This window comes from Podarcis gaigeae (genome assembly GCF_964106915.1).
Source record: "Podarcis gaigeae genome assembly, chromosome: 10".
Lineage (NCBI taxonomy): Eukaryota > Metazoa > Chordata > Lepidosauria > Squamata > Lacertidae > Podarcis > Podarcis gaigeae.
Window position 1 is genome coordinate 3967331 of NC_139686.1, and position 13416 is coordinate 3980746.

The 13416-nt window shown below is 46.9% G+C and overlaps 1 protein-coding gene across 1 annotated transcript; it reads left to right on the plus strand.

The window, feature by feature from the left end:
* Positions 1–424: 424 nt before the first annotated feature.
* LOC310826244 (C-type lectin BPL-like) lies at positions 425–7598 on the plus strand. The gene is made up of 5 exons (XM_083701020.1): positions 425–594; positions 1268–1362; positions 2195–2344; positions 3702–3813; positions 7366–7598. Exons 1-5 carry the CDS (start codon positions 528–530, stop codon positions 7461–7463), a joined length of 522 nt encoding a protein of 173 aa, XP_083557146.1. The 5' UTR covers positions 425–527; the 3' UTR covers positions 7464–7598.
* The last annotated feature ends 5818 nt before the right edge of the window (positions 7599–13416 follow it).

Below are 13416 nucleotides of genomic sequence, written 5' to 3' on the forward strand. Positions count from 1 at the left end.
CTCCTCAGTTAGTAGCCTTCCTTATGTTGGAAGTAGGGGGTTTTCATCACGAGTTGTGCGAACAAGGACTGCCTTTCGTCTGCTGCAGACTTGTTGTCCATTAAGTCCATTAGGTGACTTCTTCTTTTGGCCTGCCACCCGTAACCATTCTATCAATAGATGACAGATCTAGTAAAGGGACCCCTGACTATTAGATCCAGTCGTGGCCGACTCTGGGGTTGCGGCGCTCATCTCACTTTACTGGCCAAGGGAGCCGGTGTACAGATTCCAGGTCATGTGGCCAGCATGACTAAGCTGCTTCTGGCGAACCAGAGCAGCGCACAGAAACACCGTTTACCTTCTCGCCGGAGTGGTACCTATTTATCTACTTGCACTGCATGCTTTCGAACTGCTAGGTTGGCAGGAGCAGGGACTGAGCAACCTTTCTAACAATAGTTGACAGATCTAGAGGATACTATAAAACGCACGATCCCATTTCACAGATCTCAGGAGTCTCTTCTTCTTTTCTTCTCTCTCCTCAGGTGCCGATGGGACGCATCACTTTCTTCCACCTCTCCATTTGGGGCTTCCTGGTTGCCTGCTCTTTTCTGCAAGGTACATCCCAGCTGGGCTCCTCAAACCTGGACTGGGAGAAGCCAAGCAGAAAGCAAATCTCAGGAGAAAAGGCATTACAAATTCTAGTAATATAGATTTGAAACATGAAGCAGAGGACGAAACCGGGGCACCAAGGCTCCCTCCCTCCCTCCCTCCCTCCCTTCCTTCCTTCCTTCCTTCCTTCCTTCCTTCCTTCCTTCCTTCCTTCTTAATTGGTTTTCACCTATTACATTACAATACAAATGTACCAAAGCCAGCACCATTTCCTCCCCATCTCCCCATACATTTACATTTATATTTCCTCAATCCATCATATTATTCTTTTCTCCTTCCTCCCACTTCCCTCCGCCCCCACTCAATTTCCTCCACATTATACAATTTACAATAATCTGTGCATTCTACAGCCTTCTCAAGTCACCTATATATTCTTATTATCTTTCCTTACTAATTTTTCTTCCATCCAGTACTTCACATTTTAATTTAGGCATATTAGCATATCTTTTTTTGAGCAATATTTTGCCAACCAAGGCTCTTTGTCATCCGGAATTTCCAGTTTCAACCCTCAGTCCTGGGTGAAAATCCCCCTCCTGCTAATGATCTGGATTGTGGATTCATCTCGTAGAGATCTCCTCCCCAAACTGACCTTTATAATGTTTTCCCTCTTCTCTGGCAGGCACAGAAGCATCAGGCTGCCCTCAGAATTGGTTCAGGTTTCAGGGACATTGTTATTTATTAAGAAAAGTGAAGCGGAACTGGAATGATGCAGAGGTAATGAGAGATTCTCGGAAGCCCCGTGTTGCAAATTCCTCAAGACACCATGTTTGGTGTCAGAGAGACAGACAGACAGGCACACCCATGCAGAACTTCACTAGTGATCTCCCTTCCCTGTTGGTGCATAAGACCTGCTTGGTGATGTACAAAAATACAATATATTAGGGGGAAACACTTGCAAAAAAAAAAAGTGTTTCTTAGAGGAAACTTGCAATAAAGTGCTGGTGGATTTTCATGAGGATTAAAAAAAAAAAAAAACCACCCCCCCCCCCAAACTGATGTAGAAATGTGGGGTTGCAAAAAGGAGAAACTGGGGGAATCAAAATGGAGAAAGGAGGAATAAAAAAGGAGAAATCAAACAATTTCGACGGGGACTTCTTCTTTAATAAACCAATCAAAGGGATGTGGAAATCTGGTGGTGCTAAACTTAATGTTGGAAAAATGAGAAATTGGGGGAAATCAAAAGGGAGAGTTTCACCTCCACCTGGTAAGCACACAAGGAGGACCTGCTGAACCAGGGAAAGGATTCTAAGTACACCTGCCCTCCATTTATTCCCCACCTCGAATCTCTCTTTCTGGCCTCAGATGCCATCTTTGAGAGAAGCAGAACCAATCACTGTCTTGATCACACTGCTTTGTATATCCCTGGCACCTGGCACTGCAGATGCATCCATGGTTGTGAGGTCACAGTGATCTACACAAAAATATTATCATTGTGCTGTGGTCCTTGCACAATCCCGCTTGGGAAATCTTACAGGAGCCGCTCGATGCAACCAGGCAGCTTGCCCTCACCTGCAGGGTAAAACCCCTTATTCTTTTTCTCTCCCAGGCAGACTGCCAAAGGTTTGGGACTGACAGCCACCTGGCCTCCATCCTTAACTGGGAAGAGCACAGGTATATAGCCAGTGTTATAATACAAGGCAAAGGCCCTGGATTCCACATCTGGATTGGGTTGTTCAGAGTCAAACGCGGTGGAAAGGTAAGTAAAGGGGGCAGCCTCTGCTTTTCATTTGCCTCTGGCTGGAAACATCAGCCTGCAAGCACACAGAGGAGCAGTCCAGAAGACGAGAGCTCTGAATTTCATGGCTGCTGCATCAACCTTTAAAACAAAAAAGTTCCTAAGGCTTGTTCAGCTAATACACACTGGACTTAAGGTTGTCATGCACTCGCTAACTGGCATATACCTTCCAACATGTCTCCTGTGATATTAGGGACATCCTATCCCATTATTGTTGGGACGCAGGTGGCACTGTGGGTTAAACCACAGAGCCTAGGACTTGCTGATCAGAAGGTCTGTGGTTCAAATCCCCGCGATGGGGTGAGCTCCCGTTGCTCGGTCCCTGCTCCTGCCAACCTAGCAGTTCGAAAGCACGTCAAAGTGCAAGTAGATAAATAGGTACCACTCTGGCAGGAAAGTAAAGAGCGTTTCCATGCGCTGCTCTGGTTCGCCAGAAGCGGCTTAGTCATGCTGGCCACATGACCCAGAAGCTGTACGCCAGCTCCCTCGGCCAGTAAAGGAGATAAATGCCACAACCCCAGAGTCGGCCACGACTGGACCTAATAGTCAGGGGCCCTGAAAAAGTTTGCTGACCCCTGCTAGGTTGGCAGGAACAGGGACCGAGCAACGGGAGCTCACCCCATCACAGGGATTCGAACCACTGACCTTCTGGTCGGCAAGTCCTAGGCCCTGTGGTTTAACCCACAGCGCCACCCGCATCCCTTATTTAGGTTGTCTACCCATGTCCTAAGGAAAAGCGGGACATTCCAAGATCAATGGTGCGGGATCAAATAAGGAAACAGGGACATGGAGGGACGGGCTCTCTCCTGCCTCCCATCCCAAGAGTCCTTGCTGTTCCTTGGAGGCTCGCTCTGCTGCTCCTGTAGATTCTGCTGCCCGAGGCTGACATGGCCCCATGTGTGGGCCACAGAAGTCTTGGTGGTCTCTTATCCTCAGAGCTATCCACTTGTATGTGTGGTGTAGTGGCTAAGGGTGGTAGACTCGTAATCTGGTGAACTGGGTTCGCGTCTCCACTCCTCCACATGCAGCTGCTGGGTGACTTTGGGCCAGTCACACTTCTTTGAAGTCTCTCAGCCCCACTCACCTCACAGAGTGTTTGTTGTGGGGGAGGAAGGGATTGTGAGCCGCTTTGAGACTCCTTCGGGTAGTGATAAAGTGGGATATCAAATCCAAACGCTTCTCCTCCTCCTCCTCCTTGAAATAGGTTTGGGGTCCTGAGTGTCTGAATGTTTTATTTCTGCTTGAGAATTAGGGAGGACATCAAAGGGCCCTCCTTCTTCCTCAGCTGAGACCCTGTCTCTTTTGGTTGTCTCCACAGATTATAGTGTGGAAATGGACCGATAATGCTGTGGTCGACTATATGCCCTGGGGGCCTGGACAGCCTTCCTACCCTCACAAACAAGAATTCTGCATCGCGTTGTACGGCGCAGGTGAGCAAGAGGGTTCCAGGATCTTAAGTTCTATGGGGATTCTGGGAGAGCTTCCTTGAACCTTGTTTCCATGCTTCTGATAACAAGTTATTCATGTTTTGCCTGCTAAGAAAGAAAGAAAACAGAGTCAACAATGTGAACCCAAGAACTGTGTCCACCTCACGGGACATTTTGTGGCAGATTGACCAGGCTGGTTAGGAGGAAGCCTAGCTAGACTGGGTCATAGGTGGGCAACTGGATCAGACATGGGGACGGGATGGTCACGTCACCCCCTCACTTCTATGGGCCAACTTTTGACAGGGTTAGACATCTTTGCATGCTCCTCACCTGACATGGTACATGATAACAGGGGTAGGAGAGGTAGACATGGTTTGGCCAACATGACCTTGTAGGCTAAATGGGAAACCTAGTAGGCCAAATCTGGTCTGCAGATTTCTGGTTCTCCACAGATATCATAGGTGGTCCTACTTTGCTTCCTTCTGTCTCCTGGAGCCCTCACCACAAAACAGCAGTACTGTATATTGTCCTCTGAGGGGTGGGGAATCTTCAACCTTTCTCCTGTCACTGGGTGAAATTTATTTATGCCCCCCACCAGACCTGGGCTGTCTTTCTCCAAAACAGCCTTAGAATTCCTCCAGAACAACTCAGAGTAGTGTTTAAAGGGGGACCGTGAGGTTTGTATGAAATGAAGATAAAAGTTTCCTAAAAGAAAAATGAAAAGTTCTGCGTTACTAGCATAGAAGCAGCAAGTCATAGAATTGTAGAGATGGAAGGGATCCACTGGGTCACGTCACTGACCAGATACTGTCTGTGGCCGCATGACTTGCGACTCACAAGTTAGAGCAGGGGTCCTCAAACTTTTTAAACAGGGGGCCGGTTCACTTCCCCCAGACACTGTTAGGGGCCGGACTATATTTGTTTTAGGGGGATGAACAAATTCCTATGCACAGTGCACTTATTTTATTTCTAGTGCACACAAAAACAGGAAAAACAACACAAAATTTAAAATGGAGAACAATTTTAATAAACATAAACTTATAAGTATTTCAATGGGAAGTATGGGCCTGCTTTTGGCTAAGGAGATGGTCAATATCCGGTTCCATATTTGTCACTGCTAGTCATAGCAAGTGTTCATCAGAGAGGATCTGTGCCAAGTACGACCAATTTGAACTTTTATACAGTGGTACCTCGGGTTACATACGCTTCAGGTTACAGACGCTTCAGGATACAGACTCCGCTAACCCAGAAATAGTACCTCGGGTTAAGAACTTTGCTTCAGGATGAGAACAGAAATGGTGCTCCGGCGGCGCAGAGGCAGCAGGAGGCCCCATTAGCTAAAGTGGTGCTTCAGGGTAAGAACAGTTTTAGGTTAAGAACGGGCCTCCAGAATGAATTACGTTCTTAACCCGAGGTACCAGTGTACGCTGATTTTCAAGGTCACTGCTTAAATGGGCAAGTATGCACTTAACAGCATTCTCCAAGAACTACACAGCACTACTGAATACGAGAGAGAGAGAGAGAGAGAGAGAGAGAGAGAGAGAGAGAGGAGGGCGGAGGGATGCAGGAAGGAGCAAACTACCGCAGTTCGGCCTACAGTGAACGCCAACTTCAGTGCTGAAGGCAAAGCAGACTCTCGCTGGAGAGATCGAGCTGTCCCACTGCAACTAGACACAGCCTTTGGTTTGCACGGTTACATAAACAAAGATAAGAGGCTCCGAGGGTCCTCTTCGCTGCCTCCTGCCTTGCAGCCAGTGAAGAGCACTTGGCGGGAGAGAGGTCTTCAATGAAGGACCCCCAACAGTCAGAAGCGAGAGGAACGCGGACGCCTCTCCACGGGGCTGCTGGCCTTACCTGGCCAGTATAAAGTAAGCAGCACATAAGCAGCACACAAAACACTACCAAACCATTCTACTTCCAAATCTTATATTAATAATCCAAAAATTGAGAGAGCTAGGTACAAGATCTACTACAGAAGCCACAAAGAGAGAACTCATTCCAATTGTGTCCAAAAGGAAGATTCAGTCTTTAAAGTTCCTTTAGCCAGGCTCCTGTAGATATCAACAAAGGTATGTTTGATCAAACAAAGTGTCAGCGATGTTACACACAGGAGTTAGACAGGGTGCCAGCGTTTGTCACCTGTTTCTAACTCTTGTGCGTAACATCACCGACACTTCATTTGATCAAACTTATCCTCGTTGATATCTAACCCTTGAGCACAACATCGCCGACACTACAGCTCCCATCTCCCTGCAATGGATTACGGGATAGTGGGAAGGGGAAGGGGGCATGGCCGAACCGAGCCTGCTTTCACGGTGCATTGTGGGAAACACCGCGCCGGGTTTACCTCATTGCAAGGAAATTGACTGAGCGGGCGGCCTGCGGGCCAGATTTATGAGCCTGGCGGGCCGCATCCGGCCTGCGGACTGTAGTTTGAGGACCCCTGAGTTAGAGTGTGGCAATTATTAGCCAAAAGCAGTGTCTACATGGTCGCAAACCCTGAATAGGCCAAGTTTAATGAGTTAACTCCACAATCCCCAAATCTACTCGAATGCAAAATTTCAGTTTATATACAGCTCGGAGCATTTTCTTTTCACATTCATAGCTGTGTAGGACACAGCCAGGAACAGAGTACAGTGGTGCCTCGCAAGACAAAAAGAATCCGTTCTGCGAGTTTCTTCGTCTAGCGGTTTTTTCGTCTTGCGAAGCAAGCCCATTGACGGATTAGCGGATTAGCGCTATTAGCGGCTTTTAGCGGCTTTTAGTGGCTTATCGGCTTAGCGGATAAGCGGCTTAGAAAAAGGGGGGAAGGGAAAAAAACCCGCAGGAATTCGCAAGACATTTTCGTCTTGCGAAGCAAGCCCATAGGAAATTCGTTTTGCGATGCACCTCCAAAACGGAAAACTCTTTCGTGTAGCGAGTTTTCCGTCTTGCGCGGCATTCGTCTTGCAGGGCACCACTGTACTGCAAAAGGTATTCAGGGTGACCGGCAAAGAGCTGTGGTATCATAATTTGTATACCAGTTTGAATCCTGCTCCCTATTGCTCTCAACTCGGAGGCTTATGAGACTGTGTGTGCATTGTTTTTTCTTTAAAAGATGCCCAATCTTTTAAGAAGATCCATTCAAATCTTAACCCTCCCAGTTAAGTGGGCAGGTTAACCTATATACCTAATATATCTGTGGGTATACAAATTATAATAGATAATTATAATATAAAAAAAAAATGATCAGTTACAAATTCAGCTTAGATCAGATTAGATCAATAGGCAAAATTAAGTGGGCATGGACTATAACGTCAAACTGATTTTTAAAAGTTCACGATCAAGAAGCCCACATTTACTTACTTGCTAAGAAGAATGCAAAGCACGTCAAAACTAACTTTGCAAGGGTTGGACTTGGGGTCCCTAGGGATCCCTTCTGACTCTACTTTCTTTGATCCCGGGACAGCCCCTCTTTCAACTGATCCATTTTGGTTTCCCAGTTTAGAAGGATGAGTCGGGAGGAGGTGACGAAGGGCAGTGTCTTCTAATGCTTCTCCTTCCCTGTTTTTCTAGAATACATGTTCTGGGAAGACAATAGTTGCGAGGCAGAAAACTATTACATCTGTAAAATCCCGGTCTCGGGGTCTTCGGACAAGCGTTCGGCAAAATGAGTGCCTTGGAGAACGGGGATTAAGGCCCTTCCATGGAGGTCCAAGACCTTCTGTCCCAACTGCAACATCCCACCCCAATTCTGTAGCAGCTCCTACATTCATGAGAAATCAATAAAGAAAGTCTCCTCCACGCCTGCCTCTGTCTCCTTGTGTCTGTTCGTAGTGCTGCTTGCCAGGGATGCCAGAGGGGTCCGTCAGGCAGACACAGCCCACATCAATTTCTTTGGGCATATCTGGAAGGGAAGTGAATCCATGAGAACATGGGAATGGCCTGCTGGAATAGGGCCATGGCCAAGGCTGGTCCAGTGTCCTGTTCTCACAATGAGTGGCCAGTGTCGGGAGCTCGTCCTACACTCGAGTAGGACCCTGACAGAGACACATACCCGACTGGCATGTTCTCTCCCTCCTGGTCGATCGTTCGGGAGCTTCAAAAGCTTTCTTCACTTCCGAACATCACAGCGACCGATGCCAACAGACACTGGCACGCTTAGGGATCTGCAGAATCTTCACAGCTTGCGTAACAGACCTCAGCAACTCAGCATTTTGGCTAATCTACTTTGTTTACATATAAACACACACGGAGCACTGCAACATGGCTCCCTCTCTCTCTAGCATCAGACAGCAAAGAGAAAGAACAAAGGACATTGTCCCACTTCATGGAACACAGTAACACAAACATCCTGTCTCCGTCACTTCCCACTCTGTGGAGTCAAAACCTTCACCGTCATGTGATAGACAACAATCCCATGACTGCAATCACGGAGCAGGAATTCTAACGGCCAGATGCCCAATAGGAAACCAGCAAGCGGCATCTGAACACAAGACCGTTCTCCCCTCCTGCTGTTTCAAGCAACTGTGATTCAGAAGCATGGCTGCCTGCAACTGCGGAGGTCAGAGCAGACCCTAGCCCTCTCCTCCATGAGTTTGCCTAATGCTTCTATTATTTTTATTTTTTACTAAAGTTATAAAATTATCCGTAATTGGAATGAACGCCAATAATTTAAGACTTTGGAAAGTTAAAATGGCAACAGGCTAAAAGCAAGGTTAAAACTTGCACCAGCTTCCCAAACAACTGGGTGGGCTTCTCAATAATAATAATAATAAAAGGTAAAGGGACCCCTGACCATTAGGTCCAGTCGTGCCTGACTCTGGGGTTGCGGCGCTGATCTCGCTTTATTGGCCGAGGGAGCCGGCGTATAGCTTCCGGGTCATGTGGCCAGCATGACTATGCCGCTTCTGGCGAACCAGAGCAGCGCACAGAAATGCCATTTACCTTCCCGCTGGACTGGTACCTATTTATCTACTTGCACTTTGATGTGCTTTTGAACTGCTAGATTGGCAGGAGCAGGGACCGAGCAATGGGAGCTCATCCTGTTGCGGGGATTCGAACCGCCGACCTTCTGATCAGCAAGCCCTAGGCTCTGTGGTTTAACCCACAGTGCCACCCGTGTCTAATAATAATAATAATAATAATAATAATTTATTATTTCTACCCTGTCCATCTGGCTGGGCTTCCACCACCACTCTAGGAGGCTTCCAACAAAAGATTTAAAATACATTAAAACATCAGTCATTAAAAACTTCCCTAAGCAGGGCAGCCTTCAGATGTCTTCTAAAAGTCAGGTAGTTGTTTATGTCCTTGACATCTGATGGGAGGGCGTTCCACAGGGCAGGTGCCACTACCGAGAAGGCCCTCTGCCTAGTTCCCTGTAAGTTTGCTTCTCACACGGAGGGAACTGCCAGAAGGCCCTCGGAGCTGAACCTCAGTGTCTGGGCTGAATGATGGGGTGGAGATGCTCCTTCAGGTATGCTGGGCCTTCAGGAATCCTTCAGGTATATGCTTCTTTAGGTATACTATTTTTAGCAAGCACAGAAAGGGGTTTGGTGAAGGCTCTTGCCCAAGTGGAACGGGTGATTATGTGGCACTGGTTAACTGTGCCAGTTGCACTGATGGATGCAGCCGAGTGGGCCTTTGTGGGGCTAGAGGATCTAGGAGGTAAATTTAATTTAGGTTTATTTGACCCTAATTGCAGGGTCCAGTTGCCTCTTAAAGAACTCAGACGAGAAACTGCAAAATGGTTCCAGAATGTGCTGGTCTACAAAGGAAGTGCAGTTATCATTGGATTCCCACTCTAAGTCCCACATCATCCTGGCTCTCTCCCGCTTCACGTTTCCCACTTTGGGGACCCTTTTCAAACATCCCAGATCTTGCAGAGGATCTCACAGAACTGCAGCACAAAGATTACCCCAGCTGTGGCGTGTACTGATAGCATTGTGCAATGAATACCTTCACAAAGGAAGCCATCTACTGATGGCTATCTCCAATCGGCTGCTCATGGTTCAGAAACATGATGCCATCAGGAAGTCACGCCATGCACCAGGGGGCCTAAAGTCCCCAGACCAGCTTGCAATCTGGCCACTAACTTCCTCAAGCCATTAAAAACCAAAGCAAGGAGAACTTTGCAAGGTGCAATTACCTCTCGTCACCGTTCACTGCCTCGGTTCCCCAGACTCCCCTTCCTGCAAAATTTAGTCAATTGGGCTTTGGTTGGGCAGGGGGGATCTCTCCTCCTCGCACACAGTTGCATTGCTGTCCTGGATTGTTTTGCAATTATTTTGTTAGGTTTCTGTTGTGCCACTGTGCAGTTCTTGAAGTCACAGAACTCTGATGACATTCCAGACAGTTGGAAGTCTCACGGGAGATGGGAGACGCATGTTGATGATACTGGTTTCCTGTTTCTTTGTCCTGTTGTTTTCTGTCTCTCACAGAGAGCAGATGCATATTCTTTTGTGTCCTACGTAGCTAGAAATAAAGTAGCAATGTAGCACATATTTCTGGCTACTTCTGCTGCTGTCTGAGTACTCTGCGCAATGGAGAGCATGCCTGAAGCCTCATTCAAAGGCTTAGGTCATTAATCACCATCAGAGGAGAGCCTGGATGGGTTCCGAAGATACGCGGAGGAGTAGCAATTACAGCTCGGGAGTATGGAGGTTCCTGTTAGGATATTTCCGTTCCACCTTAAAAGGGAGCAGGCTTTGTGAGTCACAGAGTCTGCGTATTTCCTGTTCACAGGATGTTTATGTTTCCTATTGCTTTCGTTTCTCTCTGTGCCAGAACACGAAAGCAGGCAGTCATGTTTTTTCTTTGTTCTGACCAATGCTGAATAAACTTTGTAAATAATGCTCTCCTGAGTGCAACTTTCGCTGTGCATTATCTGCTGATAGAGCATGCATCAGTTCTGGAATGTGGAAGGCTATTTTCTGGAGCTCATGTCGCTAATTGCTGATACTGTATCTACGGGAGGTCGATGGACGTCCGGAGACGACGTGGAGGCAGTGGTGGCCTATGTCTCCCTGGCAGTATCCCAACAGTTCCGACATATTTTTGGTAGGGGTGGTGTCTTTACACTTAAACACAAGTGGGAGGTGGCTGCACTGATCAGGGATTGGATCACAGCGGTAGAGCTGCATTTCTCCGCCAGGGTGGTTTCCTTCAATCTCACCACCCTGGCGGAGAAACGCAGCTCTACCGCTGTGATCCAATCCCTGATCTCTGTCAAGTCTGAGCCCAGGAGTGAGCCATCCTCACCTGCAGAACCAGCTGTGAGGCCTAAAAGGCGTAGCAGGTCAGAGGGGGAGGTTTCTGACACAGGGGATGGTGTGGCTGGCCCAAGTGAATCAGGCACAGTTCCAGAGTTCACGCTGAGAAGGTCAGCAAGGTCAGATGAAGGTCTGTGTCTAAAGTGAAAGTAGCTTTTCACAGACACAGTTGGACAAAGCGTCTGACGTGTGGCCCTGCGTCAGGCCCCTCCCCAGATACAGGACACCAAGGAGTTTTAACCCTGTAAACTCCAAACTCCACAGTGTCAAGGCTCCCTCCCCCGGTGGCAGCCGAAAAAGCAGATAACACGATGAGGCCTTGCCACGTAATTTATTCAGTATTCACAGAGGGAGACAAAGGAATGTAGTCTCTAAGCCATGATGGTGTTGCTCCAAGTCCAACCCCTCTACGTCATCCCTATTCTACGTCACCCCTGCGCCGGCAAATCAGAGCTTTCTGCCTCTGAGCTTTCTGTTCTCCTACTCTCAATGCATGCCTGGATCAGGAATGCTTTCTAGAGACACTGAGTCTGTCAGCTGTCTCCCCCCTGCTGCTTCTTCCTGCTGTCCATCTTCCAATATTTCTCAGGCTCTCCCCTCTGCAGCTTCTGAACTGTGCCCTTCTGCAAACCACTGTTTTAAATCTATACTGTTCTCCTGTTCTTGGGAAGGTTCAGGAGAAGGAAGGGGGCCTGACATCAGGGGACATTCAGTGAGTTTTGCCATCTAGGGCAAGTATGGGGGAAGCTAGTATCTTCCAAGTGGGGTTGGACTTGAAAACTCCCATTAGCCCTGGCAACTCACACAGTGAATGGTCGGGAATGATCAGGGCCGGATTTAGGTTCCTAGCGTCATAGAAGCAAAAACAGGGTCTCGTCGCTGCAGGTAGCAAGACTGAAGCAGGGCCAGATTTGGGTTTGATGAGCCTAGAAGGTCGGCAGTTCGAATCCCCCGTGACGGGGTGAGCTCCCATTGCTCAGTCCCTGCTCCTGCCAACCTAGCAGTTTGAAAGCACGTCTGAAACAAAAACAACATTTTTGGCAGTACATTCATCTTAATAGCAGCAATTCGGCCTAACAAGGAAAGTTTCAATCTTGTCCAACTTTCTAGATCTCTCTTAATTTCTGACCAACATTTCTCATAGTTGTCCTTAAATAAACTCAGATTTTTTGCTGTTATATTTACCCCAAGGTATTTTACTTTTTTAACCACATTTAACTCTGTCTCTTTCTGAAACCTTTCTGACTCTGTAACTGTCAAGTTTTTTTCCAAAACCTTGGTTTTTTGCTTATTTAATTTAAATCCCGCCACCCGACCAAACTCTTGAATCAATTGTAATACTCTTTTTGTACTAGATTCTGTCTCCTGTAATGTCAAAACCAGGTCATCTGCAAAAGCTTTAAGTTTGTACTGTTTCGCTCCGACCCGTATTCCTTCAACCAACCGGTCTCCTCTAATCATGTTCAAGAGCACCTCCAGCACAGAAATAAATAGCAAAGGGGAAATTGGGCAGCCTTGTCGTGTTCCTTTTTCAATTTTAAACTCTTCTGTCACCACATTGTTAACTATCAGTTTAGCCTTTTGTTCTGAATAGATTGCATCTATCCCATTTTCAAATCCCCGTCCCACTCCCATCCCTTCCAAATTTTTCTTCATAAATTTCCAAGAAATGTTGTCAAAGGCCTTCTCTGCATCTATAAAAATTAACACAGCTTTTGTATTAATATTTGTTTGCAGAAGTTCCAAGATGTCAATAATGTTCCTTGTATTAGCAAACAAATGTCTGCCTGGGAGAAAGCCTGCCTGGTCCTTATGAATTACTTCATTTAGGACTTTTTTAAATCTGCTTGCTAAAATGTCCGCAAAAATTTTGTAATCCACATTTAGAAGGGAGATGGGACGGTAGTTCTTAAGTTGTGTCTTCTCAGTTTCTGATTTAGGTATCAATGTGATGAAAGCCTCTTTCCACGTTTCCGGCGCCCTTTTCCCTTCCAAAATTTCGTTGCCTACCTCCATCAATGGTTGTATCAGATAGTCTTTCAGTGTCTTATAATACTTGGAGGTAAGCCCATCAGGCCCAATTGCATATTCTGAATGGCTTGTTCGATCTCTTGTCTTGTTATTTTACAATTCAGGATTGATCTGTTGTCTTGTGACAATTTTGATCTGTTGTTTTGTGACAAAAATGTTGTTTTTGTTTCAAACTTTGCAAGTTGTGGACAAAACAGAGTGCTTTCGGAAGTGGCAGAGAGATATTTCTAAATTTGTCTGGCAGGGCAAAAAGCCCAGAATTAAGTTTAAGATATTAACTGATGTGAAAGAAAGAGGGGGCTTTGCCCTGCCAGACTTAAAG

What these genes read in the sequence shown, in the direction of transcription:
- LOC310826244 (XM_083701020.1), top strand. Translation starts at nt 528, where the DNA reads ATGGGACGCATCACTTTCTTCCACCTCTCCATTTGGGGCTTCCTGGTT. An exon ending in TGCCTGCTCTTTTCTGCAAG is followed by an intron (nt 595 to 1,267) that starts GTACATCCCAGC and finishes CTTCTCTGGCAG; the next exon opens with GCACAGAAGCATCAGGCTGC. An exon ending in GGAACTGGAATGATGCAGAG is followed by an intron (nt 1,363 to 2,194) that starts GTAATGAGAGAT and finishes TTTCTCTCCCAG; the next exon opens with GCAGACTGCCAAAGGTTTGG.